The 16344-nt window shown below is 48.0% G+C and overlaps 1 protein-coding gene across 1 annotated transcript; it reads left to right on the forward strand.

Annotated features, from left to right (window-relative positions):
* The first annotated feature begins 1330 nt into the window (after positions 1–1330).
* On the forward strand, positions 1331–15334 carry CILP (cartilage intermediate layer protein, nucleotide pyrophosphohydrolase). The gene is made up of 9 exons (XM_006831530.1): positions 1331–1406; positions 2889–3059; positions 4830–4922; positions 5587–5856; positions 7313–7492; positions 7860–8174; positions 8937–9045; positions 9731–9888; positions 12234–15334. The coding sequence occupies exons 2-9, from the start codon at positions 2972–2974 to the stop codon at positions 14600–14602; spliced, it is 3582 nt and encodes a 1193-aa protein (XP_006831593.1). The 5' UTR covers positions 1331–1406; positions 2889–2971; the 3' UTR covers positions 14603–15334.
* Positions 15335–16344: the final 1010 nt, after the last annotated feature.

A 16344-nucleotide genomic window follows, 5' to 3' on the forward strand; every position in this document is an offset into this window, starting at 1 on the left:
CCCCACACACACACAGCTCTCTGGCAAGAGCTCTGCACTATGGGATCATTTCTGTGTGGGACTCTTTGCTGTCAGGACAAGAACACATCTCTCATCTCTCTCAGTTCCTGGCCTAGTTGTTGCTGTTGTTGTCAGGTGCCATTGAGTTGGTACCAACTCATACCACCCCTATGCACAGCAGAACAAAACACTGCCCGATCCTGGGCCAACCTCACTACTGTCGGCCCAAATAGGAGCTCAGTGAGTGTTGTGGAATGAGAGCTGATCCTGGTATGGCCAGGTTTCCACCTCCAGAGCCTGGTATAAGCCACGAAGCCCTGTCCCGGCTGCTTGAGCCTCAGACCTGAGGTTCCTGCCCGTGGCTCTTAGTATGCTCCCTTTCTTATCTTCTGTCTTCTACTGAGGCTCTATTCTTGTGACCAGTAATTCTTAGTGTGGCCCCTGAACCACAAGCATCAGCATCATCTTGGAGCTTGTTAGAAATTAGTCTCAGGCTCCACTTCATACTTAGTGAATTAGAACTCTAGGGGTGAAGCCAAAACAGAGAACCGCTGCCTGTGACAAAAGGCGACCTCATGCCGCGGGAGGCGAGTGTGAAGTCCCAAAGCACAGACAGCTGTTTCTGCCTCCTGTGGGTAAGACTGGCTGTTCATATGTTTGTGGGCACCCGCACCCACAGTCAGACACACAAGCACACATGTGAGCACCTGGCTGGAGCTCTAGAATCCCAGTGGGTACCCAGAGGGGACAGGCTCCACAGAAGTGAGGAGAGGTAGGGGAGAACTCTTCTCACCAAGTTACAACCTATACCTTTGCCCTTTGTCCCTTTTGAGGTTCCCTGAGTGTTCCCTCAGAGGTCAGAGCAACTGCCAAACTGAGACTGAACACTCCCAACTGGCTGTGTGTGCATGAGTATGGGGGTATGTGCTCAGACTAGCAAAGTTCTTTCTCTGCCTGGTGGGCCAGGGCCAGTGGAATTTGGGGGATCAGCAAGCAAGACTTAAGCAAGAGCACACCATTCCCTGAGCCATGAATTGCTGCCAGAGTGTAGAATTCCCTTTGGCCTCCTCCCAGGGCTGCTCCCAATGTCCACCCCACTTTCCCACTCCTGTCACTCTGCTCCAGCCTGTGGAACCCCGGGCAGCTGACCATCTGGCCTGTCACCAGGCCTTGTGCCATCTCCCCCTAAGGATCTGGAAGTGAAATTGGGCCTCTTTGGGCTGCAGGGGCTGTGGGGAGGGGAGAGGGAGGCTGAGCTTCCTGGTGCTCAGATCTGGTTTCGCTGTTGCTTCCCGTGGCTCACTGCCACAGGCTGAACCACCAGCTGTGCTATATAAGGTCTGGAGGCTGGACCGCTGGAGAAGTGAAGACTTGAACCCCCAGCTGAGGAGTCCTGCTCAGACACAGTGAGTTCCATTCCTATTCCTCTCACTCTCCCTGTACCCCACTGCTCTGACCTCCCTGATTACCTTGATTTTGCTGGTTTACCCCTCCTCTCGCATAGAGAAGACACCCTTTTCTGCTTTGCAGCTCTCATTTCACATTAATCCAAAGTCCTCTCCCTTCTCCACCTGAGCTCAGGGTCCCCAGGTAGTCCAATTAGGTCTCGGTACCTCTGGGAACTCCTGCTTTGCTTTCAGCCATTCAGCCAGTCTGCTTTGTCTGAGAGTTCTGAGGAGTGTGGGATGAAGAACTATTGGGGCACTGGCTGAGGTAATGACTAGGATGCTGAGAAAAGCTTCTGTGGGCTGCCAGATGGGAAATGCTTTTTCCACAAGGTGTCTCAGGCCACCTTGGTCTCTCAGACGGCCTCAGAGCAGGCTCAGGCTGAATGCTGAGTTTAGGCCCACTCAGCTCCCTGCTCAGCATCTGGTCGTTTGGTATAATCCTCGCGATAGCTGGAGTTCTTGGGGGACTTCCATGGTCCTCTGTTCCCTCATCAGAGAAACAGTTGATAGTGCCAGGGTAGAAGGTTTACAGCTAGATGGTCTGCAATGTGGAATTGGTCTGTTTTTACCCTAGGACCCAGGGGTCTTAGAAATTCAAGTGCTTCAGAAACTTTTTCTAGAAAGGGGGAATCTCCTTTTGCTTAAAAACCCTAGACTTTGGAGTTGAAGGAAATCACGTTGGACTCTTCAGAAACTGGTCATATTCTGGGGAGAAAGGAAAATGTCCTGCTGAGCTACAGCCTGAGCCACACCCCGTGGTTCCTTGTCCTTAATGCCAGGCTTGCCTTCCTCTCCCTACTCCTACAGCCCATAACCCAACGGCAGCTAGTACTGGGGACTCCTGGCCTCTCCTAACACATTCTCTCTGCTTCCCCTCAGTTGCTCCTGGCTGTGTAAAGCCCATCTAGGCCCCAAACAAACAGACCAGAAAATGTGTTCCAGCTGTAACCCATGTGCATCTGGAAATATGTTCATTGAGGTGTTGTGTGTGAGATTCCTGCACTTTAGCACGTTTGTGAGAGGCCACTGGAGTGGAAGCTAGGGTTACATGGTCCTAATATGCAGTTCAAGAGTGTGAGTCCTACCATGGGCAGAAAAACAACTGCCCATCAAACCTGGGTCTTAGAAGTAATTAATGAGTCAGCCAGAGGCTGGGAGTAAGCCCTGGCCCCTCCTCATTGACAAGGAATCTGTTTATCCCTACTCTTCCTTATGCTACTTTGAGGTAAGGCCTTGGAACCTAGACCCCAGAGGAGTCTGCCTTCTTTTAACTCTGATTCTGTAACACCCATGATGCCTGTTTTCACAACTTAGATGTTACCTCCCATAAGACTTTATTCAGTCCATCTCTTCATTCCTCACAGCTCAGGAAATATTCCTACTCTTTCCATGAGAAATGACTCAGAAATGTGGAACCTGACAAGCTTTGTTTCTTTGCAGGTCACTGCCTCTGTGAAGCTTCTTGGGAAATCACATTCTGGGGATAAGCTGATTCTGTGAAGCACCCTCATCCATCTCCTGCCATGTTCCCCACAGGGCCTGGGGTAAAGATGTTGGGGACCAAGGCCTGCATATCCTTTCTTCTGGTCCTGGAGGTCACCTCTGTGTTGGGTACAGGCTAAGTATCTGCTAACTCTCGAGTCTCCCATCTGCCATAGTGAAGTCATGTCTCGTCTCAGGTCCAACTGTGCATCTGCTTTATGCCATAGCAATGGCTTCAAAATCTGAGCCTAGTTTATTAGTTTATTCATAATCGATATCCAGCTTGTTTCCCCAAAGGATTTCAGGTAGTTCTCAATAGAAAAACTCACAGAACCAAACTTTATAAATGAGGAGAGAGGTGAACACTTATTTTGAGCAAGCCATTAAACCACAGTGCCACACCAGGACTCCAGGCAAGCATGGTAAGTATAAATATATATATATATAAATAAAGCAATAAGGAGCAAAGTGAAAGTCTACTTAAAATAATCAAAATAATCAAAGAAGCTCAAGGCTTAATTAAGTTCAGTCCCAACGTAGCACTGCCTGGTGTGGTGCTGTGGGTTAATGCACCAGACTGCAAAGTCGGTTTGAACTGCAAGGTCTGCGGCTCAAGCCCTCCAGCTGCTCCTCAGAAACCCTATACAGGGTCTCTATGAGCTGGAACCAACTCAACGGCACTTAACAACAACAACAACATACAGGTAAAGCAGAAAGACTCAAGGCCCTCTTTTAAAACTGTGTGCAGGCTTTGTGACCAGAGATGCGGGAACAAAGACTGTCTCAGCGTCTCCTCAAACGTTGTGTGTGCCTTCCAGTTGCCTTGCTCTTTCCACCCTAACAGCTGCTGTTTGTGAAGATAATTAACATTCAACCATCTGAGGGGAAATCAGATTAGTTTGATCAAAAGAGCTCCTATCACCCCAATTAAGCAGCATAGAGAATTCTGATTTAGCTCCCTATGTGAGAGTTAATTGCTTTTCAAAGCTTTTGCAAGCCTGTTTTCCTTTCTCCTTCCCTTCCAGTCCAGCCCTCAGGTGGGGTGAATTTAGAAGCTGTCTATGTCCTGAGGACCCTAATCCCACCCTCAGGCCAGTCTGGGGCCCCCAAATTGAAGACCACTGCCTCAATTAGGTCACATAAGTCCTTTATGGGAGAATAAAGTCTCAGAGGCAAATTGTGCCAAGGGGAGAGGAATGCATCTATTGTGCCAGGCATTGAACTACAAGGAATTGTTAACACTGGTTCAGCATACACTATCTGCTAGGCATTGTCCTAATTGGATTTTATGAAGGAGCTGATTTAATCCCCACAATCCTCAGAGGCAGAAGCATTATTATCCTCGATTTCTTGTGAGCGAACAGAGAGTCAGAAGGGTGAAGTAGCTTGTCCAAGGTCATACTGTGAAGATGCAGCACAACCTTTGGAGTGCATGCTCTTCAAGTCTTTGGTGTACTTGAGATGCTTTCTGTGTTTCCTCATGGAATCCTCATGTGAACAGAAAACCACCCTGTAAAGTCGGGACTAATATTTCCATTTTACAAAGGAAAAAAGTAAAACTCCGTTTATTCAAAAAAGACAAGCCCCAACCCACTTACTATGTGATTCTAGAGTGAGAGCAAAAAGGGAGCTAGCGTTCAGTGAGCACATGAATTATCAGTCTGCATATGCAACGTGGCTCTGGACTGTGGTGATTCATAATTCATGCATATTTCCTGGGGGAAAGGTTCAGGGGGAGAAAGCTTTTCTGAAGGTCAGTCAGTGATTGAGTGTGGTTTAAACCCATGTCCAGCACACATGCTCTGTCCACCACATTTTCTTCTTTCCTGAGTCCTGAGAATCTGGTGATTGTATCTTACTGACCTGACTTCTCACTCAGTTTCTTCTTCTGATCTCCAGGGAGGCAGACAACGCTAACTCAATCAGTGAGAAGAGTTCAGCCTGGGAAGAGGACCCCCAGAATCTTTGCCACGCCTGTGGACCCTCTGGACAGTGAGTGGTGGCTGGAGTAAGGAGGTGCTGGAAGGGGACGTTTTTACTGAGCTGCTGAGAAAATTTCTGAAGTCAAGGCATGAGGTCACGGTTCCATGGAAACCCACTTTTACAAAGCATTGACCTATGCTTCTATCCAGGCAGAGGGACCTAGCATACAGGATCACTCAGGCTTATGAGGCTGCCTGATAAATTCTAAGCATGCTGTAGCACCTGCTGTGGCCACACACAGGCTGGTGGGGAAAGAGGGAGGAAACGAGGTGGATAGATAGCAGAGGCAAATTCCTCGGCACCCTGAATGCCTGGCGAAAGGATATTGTAAACTGGGGAGTGGTGTGGTCTAAGCCAAATGGAGACAGTTCACCCTGGCTGTAGGGAGGTAAAGAGGAGACAGAGCTGGAGGGGCAGCCCAGAGGTAGAAAGACCAAGCAGGACGTTACTGGTATGGTAAAAGGGGGCTGACAAAAGTTCAATGGAGGCCTCTGTGGTAGGGGGTTCAAAGTGCTAAGAGATCATGGAGATGCTGAAGAGAGAGACACGCAAGCAACATGCATAACACCGATGGGGGAGGGATGACTCCCAGGTGTTGAGCAGGAAAGGGGAACTGCAGCTCCCCTGGGACTCCAGGGTGTGGCTCCACCCCAAGCTGGCTCTGATCTCTTAGGTCCTGGTGAGTGGACAACATGGTTCAACATCGACCACCCAGGTGGGCAGGGTGACTATGAGCGGTTGGACGCCATTCGCTTCTACTATGGGGACCGTGTATGTGCCCGGCCCCTATGGCTAGAGGCTAGGACCACTGACTGGATACCTGCAGGCCGCACTGGCCAGGTGGTCCATGGCAGCCTCCGTGAGGGTTTCTGGTGTGTCAACAGGGAGCAGCGATCTGGCCGGAACTGCTCCAACTATACTGTTCGCTTCTTCTGCCCACCAGGTGAGTCCAATGGTGCCTCAACTCCTACCTCCACAAACCCAGGAAAAAGCCTGGACCTCCCTCTGGTCCTGGAAACTCTGGACCACACACACACACTTCAGCTCTCCAATAATAACCCATTAGTGTCATTTGTTGTTGTTATTGTTAAGTGCTGTCTGTCTAGGCCACTCCAACCCACAGAGACCCTCTGGGGATGCAAATCCTCTCAGGAGCAGAAAGCCTCATCTTTTTAAATTAGTGTCATTATACCATGATATTCCCAATGATGTCTGTATTTCTGTGTCTTCTCCACTCAAGCCATTTTGTTCAGTGCACGTGGCATGGTGGTTAAGACCACAGGCTACTGGGATTTAAATTCTGGGACTACCATATAATTGGTGTTCTCTGGGCCAATTTTTCTGAAGGTCTGAATCTTAGGTTTCTTACATGTAGAACAGGAGCAATACTAGTAATTTTTCATAGGGGTTCTTAAGATGATTGAGACAATGGATAAAGAGAGCTGAACATATGGTAAGTGTTCACCAAGTGTTGGTTTTGAATTATACTTCCTATGTGCCAGACATCATGTTAGTTATCTACATTAGTCAATCTTTACAACTGGTGTCAACGGGATTTCCTTTTTAACAAGTTACTCAAGGTCTATAGAGGTTAGGTAACTTCTCATGATTACATAGTTGCTAAATGCACAGTTGGGATTTGAACCATGTCAGTGTTTGCAGGGAAGCATCTGAGGTGGAAGGGTTGAAAGACCAGACCAAGACAGACTCTTCATTTATTCACCATGTATGAACTGAGCATGTATTGAATGCCTCAGTGGGGGATATGCAGGGAAATGTGGAAGCACAGAGCAAGGTTAATTACCATAGGCCTAAGTGAGTCCATGCTTTTCCATCTCCCAATGCTGGACAACACAGAAGTTGTGGGGAGCCAGTTGTAGGCCTCCCCCAATTCTTAGATAGTTACCCCCTCTTCTTGTGGGTTCTGCTAGTCCAAGCAAGAGTGGTGATCATCTGGAATGGGAGCTCAGGCTGGTCTCCTGGGCATTCTTGCATACAGGCCTCAGATTAGAGGTGAAGAGTGTAGACGGACCAGGGCTTGATATCTGAGTCACTGCAGGGACCAGATTCCAACTTCCCAGGAGTGGTTGTTTTCACCGATGGAGGGGGAAGATGGCACTCTCCCTGCACAAATTGGACAGCATATCAAACTCTCAGTGCTTGGCCAACAAGCCCCTCTCAGGGCCACCCTCAACCTATGTGATGCCTTTGTACAAATTAGAAAGAGACACTACTTCCTCAAGACTCTTGACTTCCATCTGTTGGAAAAATAATTGCAGTAAATAAAATACCAGTGGCATCTATGACAAAAATGGAGGTCTTGATTGCTCCTCACCAGAAAACAAATAGCCTCATGGTTTGGAAGGGAAATCAAAAGGTCTGATGATACTGCCTTGCAGGGTCCCTGCACCGAGATGCGGAGCGCACCTGGAGTGCCTGGTCTCCCTGGAGCAAGTGCTCAGCTGCCTGTGGTCAGACGGGGGTTCAGACCCGTACACGTACCTGCTTGGCAGAGACAGTGTCACTGTGCAGTGAGGCCACTGAGGAGGGCCAACTCTGCGTGGGCCAGGACTGTACAGGTACCATCCACATTTCTAGCACTCAACAGGGCCTGGAGAGTTGAGTGGGAAGCATCTGAGGTGGAAGGGTTGAAAGGCCAGACCGAGACAGATTCTTCATTTATTCACCATGTATTAACTGAGCATGTATTGAATGCTTCAATGGGGGATATGCAGGGAAATGTGGAAGCACAGAGCAAGGTTAATTCCCATAGGACGCTTCCTAGGGTGGGCATCTTGTGCTGATTCCTAATGGATGAGTAGGAGTTAGTCACGCAGTCTGATAATGAAGGGTAACAGAGGCCTAAGTGAGTCTACAGGCTGGGATGTGACTGAGGGAGGGCCAGAATCCATGTAACCCCTGCTAATCTAGCCCTGTTTCCCACAGACTGTGACCTGACCTGTCCCATGGGCCAGGTGAATGCTGACTGTGATGCCTGTATGTGCCAGAACTTTGTGCTGCAAGGGGCTGTCTCCCTCCCCGGGGGTACCCCAGCCTCAAGGGCCACTGTCTACCTGCTGACCAAGACTCCTAAGCAATTGACCCAGACAGACAGTAATGGAAGGTTCCGAATCCCTGGCTTGTGCCCCGATGGCAAAACCATCCTGAAGATCACAAAGGCCAAGTTTGCCCCCATCATACTCACAATGCCTAAGACTAGCCTGAAGTCAGCCACCATCAATGCAGAGTTCAAGAGGGCAGGTACCTGAACCCTCCGGGGTAGGGCTGGGGAAGAGAGCTGGACTTTTAAATGGAGAGGTCACAGTGCTAAGAGAAGGCTTCCCAGTTTACTCAGAGCAAAACACAAAATTCTTACTGTAGGCCACAGGACCCTATATTATTTGGCCCCCTATTACTTCCCTGATCACTCCCCACACAGACCAATCACTCTACTCCAACCACACTAGCCTCGTCTCTGTTCCTCAAAGCCACACTTCCTGCCTCAGGGCCTTTGCACTTGTTATTTGACTCTATTGGAGTATTCTTCCCCCCAAATTTCAGAATGGTTTGTTTCCTCAAATGCATGAGATTTTCATTCTCTGGATACTTTACTTAAAACAATTGATTATACTGTGGGATTTGGAAGTCATAGAGAGGCTTGGAGAGTTAAGAATGATACAGAATGGCCAGAAAATTCTGCTGGGGAAGTAGAACAGGAGTATTACACTATTTAAAACAGCCAGTTCTACCCCAATGGTAGTGCTTAGGAATCTTGGGATGGTCCACTGGGTTCTCCACGGCCCCATTCAGAGGTTGCTTGTGAAGCCATGAAACAAAGGTAGACTCCAATCTGGACCAGTTCCCTTAAGTAGTATTAGGGCCATTCAAGTGGGGCTAGAGGTGTGGGTGATGTCATAGAATATTAATATAAGTCAAAGGACCTGAGAGAGCTTCCTCTGAAGCGTCTGCTACAGAGAAAAACCAACCCATTATTTCTCATTTATTTCTTATCCCCTGTTCCAGAGACTCCATATATTGTGATGAATCCTGAGACAAAAGCACGGAAAGCTGGGCAGAGTGTGGCCCTGTGCTGTAAGGCCACAGGGAAGCCTGGTCCAGACAAGTATTTCTGGTAAGTGCTCTTCTAGCTACACTGCCCAGTTCTCCTCTTGAAAACCAAAGCTGTCTTGCATTGGATTCAATAATGACAACAACCAACAGAATAAAGTCATAAGCCAGACACAGGTTCAGAGCCCAGATATTGACACATACAAGTGGGGGCCAGCAAGGTGCAAGCTGCCCAGACAACCAGCAAACCCTCTGGTTGTCCTCTCGAAAGTGGGGCACCCACAGAGCATCTCTGGTCTCAGGGTCCCAACTTGCATATCTACAGGACACAGAACAAGGTTCATCAGACCCAACAAAGCAAACATGGATAGAATCTCATTGGCTATGAATCCTTTAGCCTTCACAAACACTTAACAACCATTTTCTTGTTTAACCTTCCCAAGGACCCTGTGAGGTCCACTAGGGATCATCACTCCCATTTTACAGACCAAGAAACTGAATCTCAAAGAGGTGAGATGATTTGTCTAAGGACCCACAGCCAGTTAACTGATGAGGCTGAGACACAGAACCATGGCCTTTAACTCTCAGGCCAGTCAGTACTGTTGGGCAAGATGAGCCAGAGAAAATGTTGGCATCTGCAGGGACTCATCCACCATCTGTCTCCCTGGCTGCTTGCTCTTAGACACTGTCCTGCAAGGATACTTGCCCTCTCAACATCTCCTTAGGCTCCACCTCTCCATCCCTGACAGGTACCACAATGGCACACTGCTGGACCCCTCTCTCTACAAGCACGAGAGTAAGCTGGTGCTGAGGAACCTGAAGCCAGGCAAGGCTGGGGACTATTTCTGCAAGGCTCAGAGTGATGCTGGGGCTGTGAAGTCTCAGGTTGCCCGTCTGTCTGTTATAGGTAAGCTTGTATGGGTTCCTGGGTCTGCTACCAGCCTGGCTGAGTGCCCCAGGCAGTATAATTGGGCACGAGAAACTTTTCTATGGCATGTACAGTGCTGTGCTCTCTGGGATATGAAGATGGTACAGACCTAGCCTCACCAAGCATTACTGTAGGAGGGGTGAAAGGACGTAACTCATATAGAAAAATGCAGCGTAAACAGGAGATACAGAGGTGTGTTCTATACAGAAGAGAGACAGATCGTTTCCAAGTAGGTGTGATCTTGGATGGCTGCTTGAGGGAGCAACTTTTCAGTTGTGTCTTAAATCATCATTCTCAACCTTGGCTTCCCCCTAAGATCACCTGCTGAGTTCTAAAAAACACAGAAGCCTAGGTCTTACTCCCAGAGATTCCAGTGCAATTGGTCTGGGATGTGGCCTGGCATCATGTGTTTTAAAAGCCCCCCAGATGATTTTAATTTGCAGCCAAGGCTGAGAACTCCTGGTTTTAAAGAATAGGCAGGGGCTTTATGTATGGGAGCATTCTAGGCCAAGGGGTAAAGGTGAGACAAGGTTCACAAGTGGAAAACCAACGGGCTTTGTAAGAGTGACATGACCAGAGGTGTCATCAAGCAGTGAACTATGGCAGGAAAGATTCAAGGCTGAAGGCCATCAGGAACCTGCACTTGAGAAGTGAGAGCTGGAAATAGAATTATTTTAGTAATCTGTCCACATAAAACAAAACAAAAGGTAGAGAAGAGGAACTTTACTAGAAGGATCCTGAAAGTTTTCAGACTCCAGTCCTCAGGACAGGAAGGATGCAGGACATTGAGGACCCCACCAGAGGATATGGGGAGCCCCCTCAACATGGGTTCCTAACCCATCATACCAATGCTACCCATTTGTCACAGTTATTTTTTAGTACTGTCTTATAAAAATTTATTATTCTTTATTATGGACTGTTTAAATTTATATACAATAACTTAACTGCATGTCATTTTCAAATATATATATGGCCCTAACTATGTTATGATCCTGGTGTAAGATGTGGGCTGATGCACTGGAATGCAAAGTCGTCTTGAACCACAGTGTCAGCAGTTCAAGCTCACCAGCCACTCCTTGGAAACCCTATACCCATAGGGTCACTATGGGTCAGAACCAACTCGACAGCACTTAACAACCACAATAATAAATTATAATATAGGACCCCTGGTGTGGCGCTGTATGATCAGCACTGGACTGGGAACCACAAGGTCAGCAGTTCAAACCCACCAGCAGCTCCTTGGAAACCCTATACAAGGTCACTCTGAGAACCAACTCATCAGTACTTGACAACAACAACTATAATATAAAGAAGAAATAAAAAGAATAGAATTTTAATGCAAAATAGTATTTGCATGCATAAATGTGTTGGTACAATGACATGAGAAAATCAGCAAAGAGGTCAGATCTTTGCCCTTTAATGTGACAACTACAAATGCTGATAGAAACAGAGGTATTCTTTGGGCAGTTCTCAGTCCCTGGGTAATGCTGTAGGAATTGAAGGCTGTGATTTTTCTGAGATAAGAAACAATTCTTAGTGCTGTTATAAGTGCAATCCTAGCTCAGTTAACGTAGTAGTTGCCTTTTAAAAAATTTTAATGTATGTTGTTGTTGTTGTTGTTAAGTGCCGTTAAGTCGGTTCCAACCCATATCGACCCTGTATATGGTTTTCAAGGAGCGACTGGTGAGCTTGAACCACCGACCTTGCAGTTCAAAGGACTTTGCAGTCTGACACATTAGCCACAGTGCCACATGCAAAAAAAAAGATAATACTAGGTTCTGATCATTTTAAATATGCTTAAACAGGTTTGTCACCTACATGAGTGTCTGGTGAAGTATAGGAGAGTCATGCAGGACTCAGAACAATCCTTTATACAGGGCAATGCCAGGCCCTGCTGGACATAGAGCATCAATGACCCTGCCCTCTCGATGCCAGCAGTACCCCCAATTTTGGTGATATCCCTAAATATCCCCAACTCTGTTTCTGAATCTATAAAATGATGTTGGTAATACTTGCAGCTTCTTACCTCTCTCCTAATGTTGTTGTTAAGTGCTGTCGAGTCGATTCTGACCCATAGCGACCCTGTATAGTGTTTCCAAGGAGAAGCTGGTGAGCTTGAACCACCGAGCTTGCAGTTCAAACAGCTTTGCAGTGTGGCGCATTAACCCTCAACGCCACACCAGGACTCCTCTCTCCTAATAGTACTATAAAAACCAGGATCATGGATATGCAAGTATTTGAAAGCCATAAAGCATTGCAAAGAGGTGAAGCAAACTTTGTGACGGATGTGAAGTAACATCTAACGTCCACATTTCCTTTCACAGCCTCTGATGAGACCCCCTGTAACCCAACCCCTGAGAACTACCTTATCCGGCTACCCCACGACTGCTTTCAGATTGCCACCAACTCCTTCTATTATGATGTGGGCCGCTGCCCTATCAAGACCTGTGCGGGGCGGCAGGATAACGGGATCCGGTGCCGGGATGCTGTGGAGCACTGCTGTGGCATCTCCAAGACAGAGGAGAGGGAGATCCAATGCAGTGGGTACACACTGCCTACTAAGGTGGCCATCGAGTGTAGCTGCCAACGGTGTACAGAGACCCGGAGTATTGTGCGGGGCCGGGTTAGTGCCGCTGACAATGGGGAGCCCATGCGCTTTGGCTATGTGTATATGGGGGGAAGCCGGGTGAGCATGACAGGCTACAAAGGCACTTTCACCCTCCATGTACCCCAGAACACTGAGAGGCTGGTGCTTACCTTTGTGGACAGGCTGCAGAAGTTTGTCAATACCACCAAAGTGCTGCCCTTCAACAAGAGGGGAAGCTCAGTGTTCCATGAGATCAAGATGCTTCGGCGTAAAGAGCCCATCACCTTAGAGGCCTTGGACACCAACATCATCCCACTTGGGGAGATGATTGGTGAAGACCCAGTGGCTGAGCTGGAGATTCCATCCAAGAGTTTCTACAGGCAGAATGGGGAGCCATATACAGGAAAAGTAAAGGCCAGTGTGACCTTTCTAGATCCCCGGAATATTTCCACAGCCACAGCAGCCCAGAGTGACCTGAACTTCATCAATGATGAAGGAGATACCTTCCCTCTTCGGACATATGGCATGTTCTCTGTGGACTTCAGAGATGAGGCCACCTCAGAGTCACTCAATGTTGGCAAGGTGAAGGTCCACCTAGATTCAACCCAGGTCAAGATGCCAGAGCATGTGGCCATAATGAAACTCTGGTCACTCAATCCAGACACTGGGCTGTGGGAGGAGGAAGATGACTTCAAATTTGAAAGCCAAAGGCGGAACAAAAGGGAAGAGAGAACGTTTCTGGTGGGCAATATGGAGATCCGTGAGAGGAGGCTCTTTAACCTGGATGTTCCTGAAAACAGGAGGTGCTATATCAAGGTGAGGGCCTATCGGAGTGAGAGGTTTTTGCCCAGTGAGCAAATCCAGGGAGTTGTGGTCTCTGTGATCAACCTGGAGCCTAGGACTGGCTTCTCATCCAACCCCAGGGCCTGGGGCCGCTTTGACAGTGTTATCACGGGCCCCAATGGAGCCTGTCTGCCTGCCTTCTGTGATGACCAGTCTCCTGATGCCTACTCTGCCTATGTTTTGGCAAGCCTGGCTGGAGAAGAACTTGAAGCAGTACAGTCTTCTCCTAAATTCAACCCCAATGCAATTGGTGTCCCTCAGCCCTACCTCAACAAACTCAAGTACCGGCGGTCAGACCATGAAGACCCACGGGTTAAAAAGACAGCTTTCCAGATCAGCATGGCCAAGCCAAGACCCAACTCAGCTGAAGAGAGCAATGGACCTATCTATGCTTTTGAAGACCTCCAGGCATGCGAGGACGCACCTCCTAGTGCAGCCCACTTTCGTTTCTACCAGTTTGAGGGGGATCGTTATGACTATAACACAGTCCCCTTCAACGAGGATGATCCCATGAGCTGGACTGAAGATTACCTGGCATGGTGGCCCAAGCCAATGGAATTCAGAGCCTGCTACATCAAGGTGAAGATCGTGGGGCCACTGGAGGTGAATGTGCGGTCCCGGAATATGGGGGGCACCCACCGGCAGACAGTGGGGAAGCTGTATGGAATCCGAGATGTGAAGAGCACACGGGATAGGGATCAACCCAATGTCTCATCTGCCTGTCTAGAGTTCAAGTGCAGTGGGATGCTCTATGACCAGGACCGGGTAGACCGTACCCTGGTGAAAGTTATTCCCCAGGGTAGCTGCTATCGAGCCAGTGTGAATTCTATGCTGCATGAATATCTGGTCAATCACCTGCCATTGGCAGTCAACAATGACACTAGTGAGTACACCATGTTGGCGCCCTTGGACCCATTGGGTCACAATTATGGCATCTACACTGTCACTGACCAGGACCCTCGCACAGCCAAGGAAATCGCGCTTGGCAGGTGTTTTGATGGAACATCTGATGGCTCCTCCAGAATCATGAAAAGCAACGTGGGAGTGGCCCTCACCTTTAACTGTGTAGAGAGGCAGGTGGGCCGCCAGAGTGCTTTCCAATACCTCCAAAGCAATCCTGTCTCACCACCTGCCCCAGGCACTATCCGAGGGAGATTGGCCACCAGGAGGCAGCAGCGGGCAAGTAGAGCAGGCCAGCTTAGGCGAGGAGAGGCGTCCTCTCTGAGGCTCCTTGGGGTTGATCAACAAAGGCTGAACAACTGAGTTTCCTGGTGCTCTGTCCTCTTCCCCTCTCCCCCCCACCTCATGTGACAGCCATTGTGAGACTGCTGCACAAACTGTCACTGGGTTAATTTAAGCACATCTGTACATCTGTTCTGGTGCAATTTGCTTGTTTGTTTCTTCATGCCTTTACTTACTGTCTTTGTCCCATGATACTGATTGGCATGTAGCCCTCAAAATGGCAAAATAAAGTCCCTCTGTCTTGTCCTTTAAAAGAAATTGGCAAGTGATAAAACTCTGTGACTTTGACTTTTCCATTTAGTTCCCCCAGCGGAAATGTACTTCCTTTTCTTTTTGCATGGTCTTGCCCACCTCTGTGATAATAAAAATCAGATTTTGAGTTCAAATAACCAAATAAAGCATATTTCTTGGTCTTGCTCCACAGGATGTAAGTAAGCACTCCATCATGGTTCATATGTATAAATGGTGGTGAAATAAAGGAATAAACTATAATATTTGTACTTGAAATGTAAATAACTTATTTATTTCTTTGCTCAATTTAGAACTCTAGTGCACATTCAGTGTGAAGCTGTCGATTATAGGGTGATCATGGTTCCTCTATCAAGTAGGAAAACAACATCTTCTTGTATCCACAATGGCATGAGATTACTAATTATATTAGCATGTTTCTCTTATACTTCTTTTGTTCTAGCTAGAAGCCTAGTGTAGCCCAGGGCAGATGACAATAAATGCACATTTTGTACTTTGATTCTGTTGTTGTTGTCCTGTCCTTTATCCATTAAAGGGAGCCCGCTGCTTCAAGGGGCAGAGGGTACTCTGGAAATCAGTCACAGGTAATACGAGGCCTGGTTCCCTAAGCTATGGGGCTGGGTAACTGGGCACACACCCTAACAGTCAAATTTGTTCTCATGGATCATAGTTTCCATTCGCAGGGAAGAACAGAGATTCCTGGAGTTGTGAGCATGTTCTGGGCTCTTGAGCAAGGCTGAAAACATGCTCTGATTTTCTTTCTTTCCAATACTGGGGAGCTTATTTAGACAATGGCTTGGCCCAATGTCTGTCAAACTGGCCAAGTGATCCTTTAGCTCTCCCACAACTCACTGCCTCCTCCAGCTGGACTGGCTGCCTCACTCAGAAGTGATGGGCTTTTCTTTTGTTTCCCAAGTCCTAAAGACACCCAACTTTGCCAAACACCAGATCTCTGTTGTAACAGAGGTTGGAATAAAACAACCGATCCAAATGAACAGGGTTTGGGGTTTTTTGTTTTTGTTTTTTGGGAAAAGACTGTTGTTGTTTAGTGTCAAAAAGTTGGTTCCGACTCAGAGGGACCCTGTATAGGGTTTCCAACAAGCGGCTCGTGGTTTTGAACTGCCTACCTTGTGGTTAGGAATCCTACAGTGCTTATCCTAGAGTGACTAGTAATTAGAGATCAGTGGATGGTGCTGGAGTGATCTTGGAGGCATCAACAGTTGGGACAGTGGGGTGTGGGGTTCGGAAGATGCACTGAGGTCACAGGAGTTGGAGAAGGAGTTTACAATCAGGACAAAAACCTTTCCTTACTTCCCTGGCTGGCCAGGATATCTTCTTTGGCTACCTCTGGCCTGGACTGGATGTGTGCTCTTGGCTCAGCCTGGCTCCTGAGGGCTCAGTTCATAATCAATTAGACATTTCTCTGGCTGAGGAGCCCTATCCCCATGACCACTGAGAAAGGAAATGTATGCAGGGGAGAGGCCTAGTGTCCTTCTGATTGCTTTGACCTACTT

Source organism: Chrysochloris asiatica, unplaced genomic scaffold (assembly GCF_000296735.1).
Source record: "Chrysochloris asiatica unplaced genomic scaffold, ChrAsi1.0 scaffold00004, whole genome shotgun sequence".
Taxonomy (NCBI): domain Eukaryota; kingdom Metazoa; phylum Chordata; class Mammalia; order Afrosoricida; family Chrysochloridae; genus Chrysochloris; species Chrysochloris asiatica.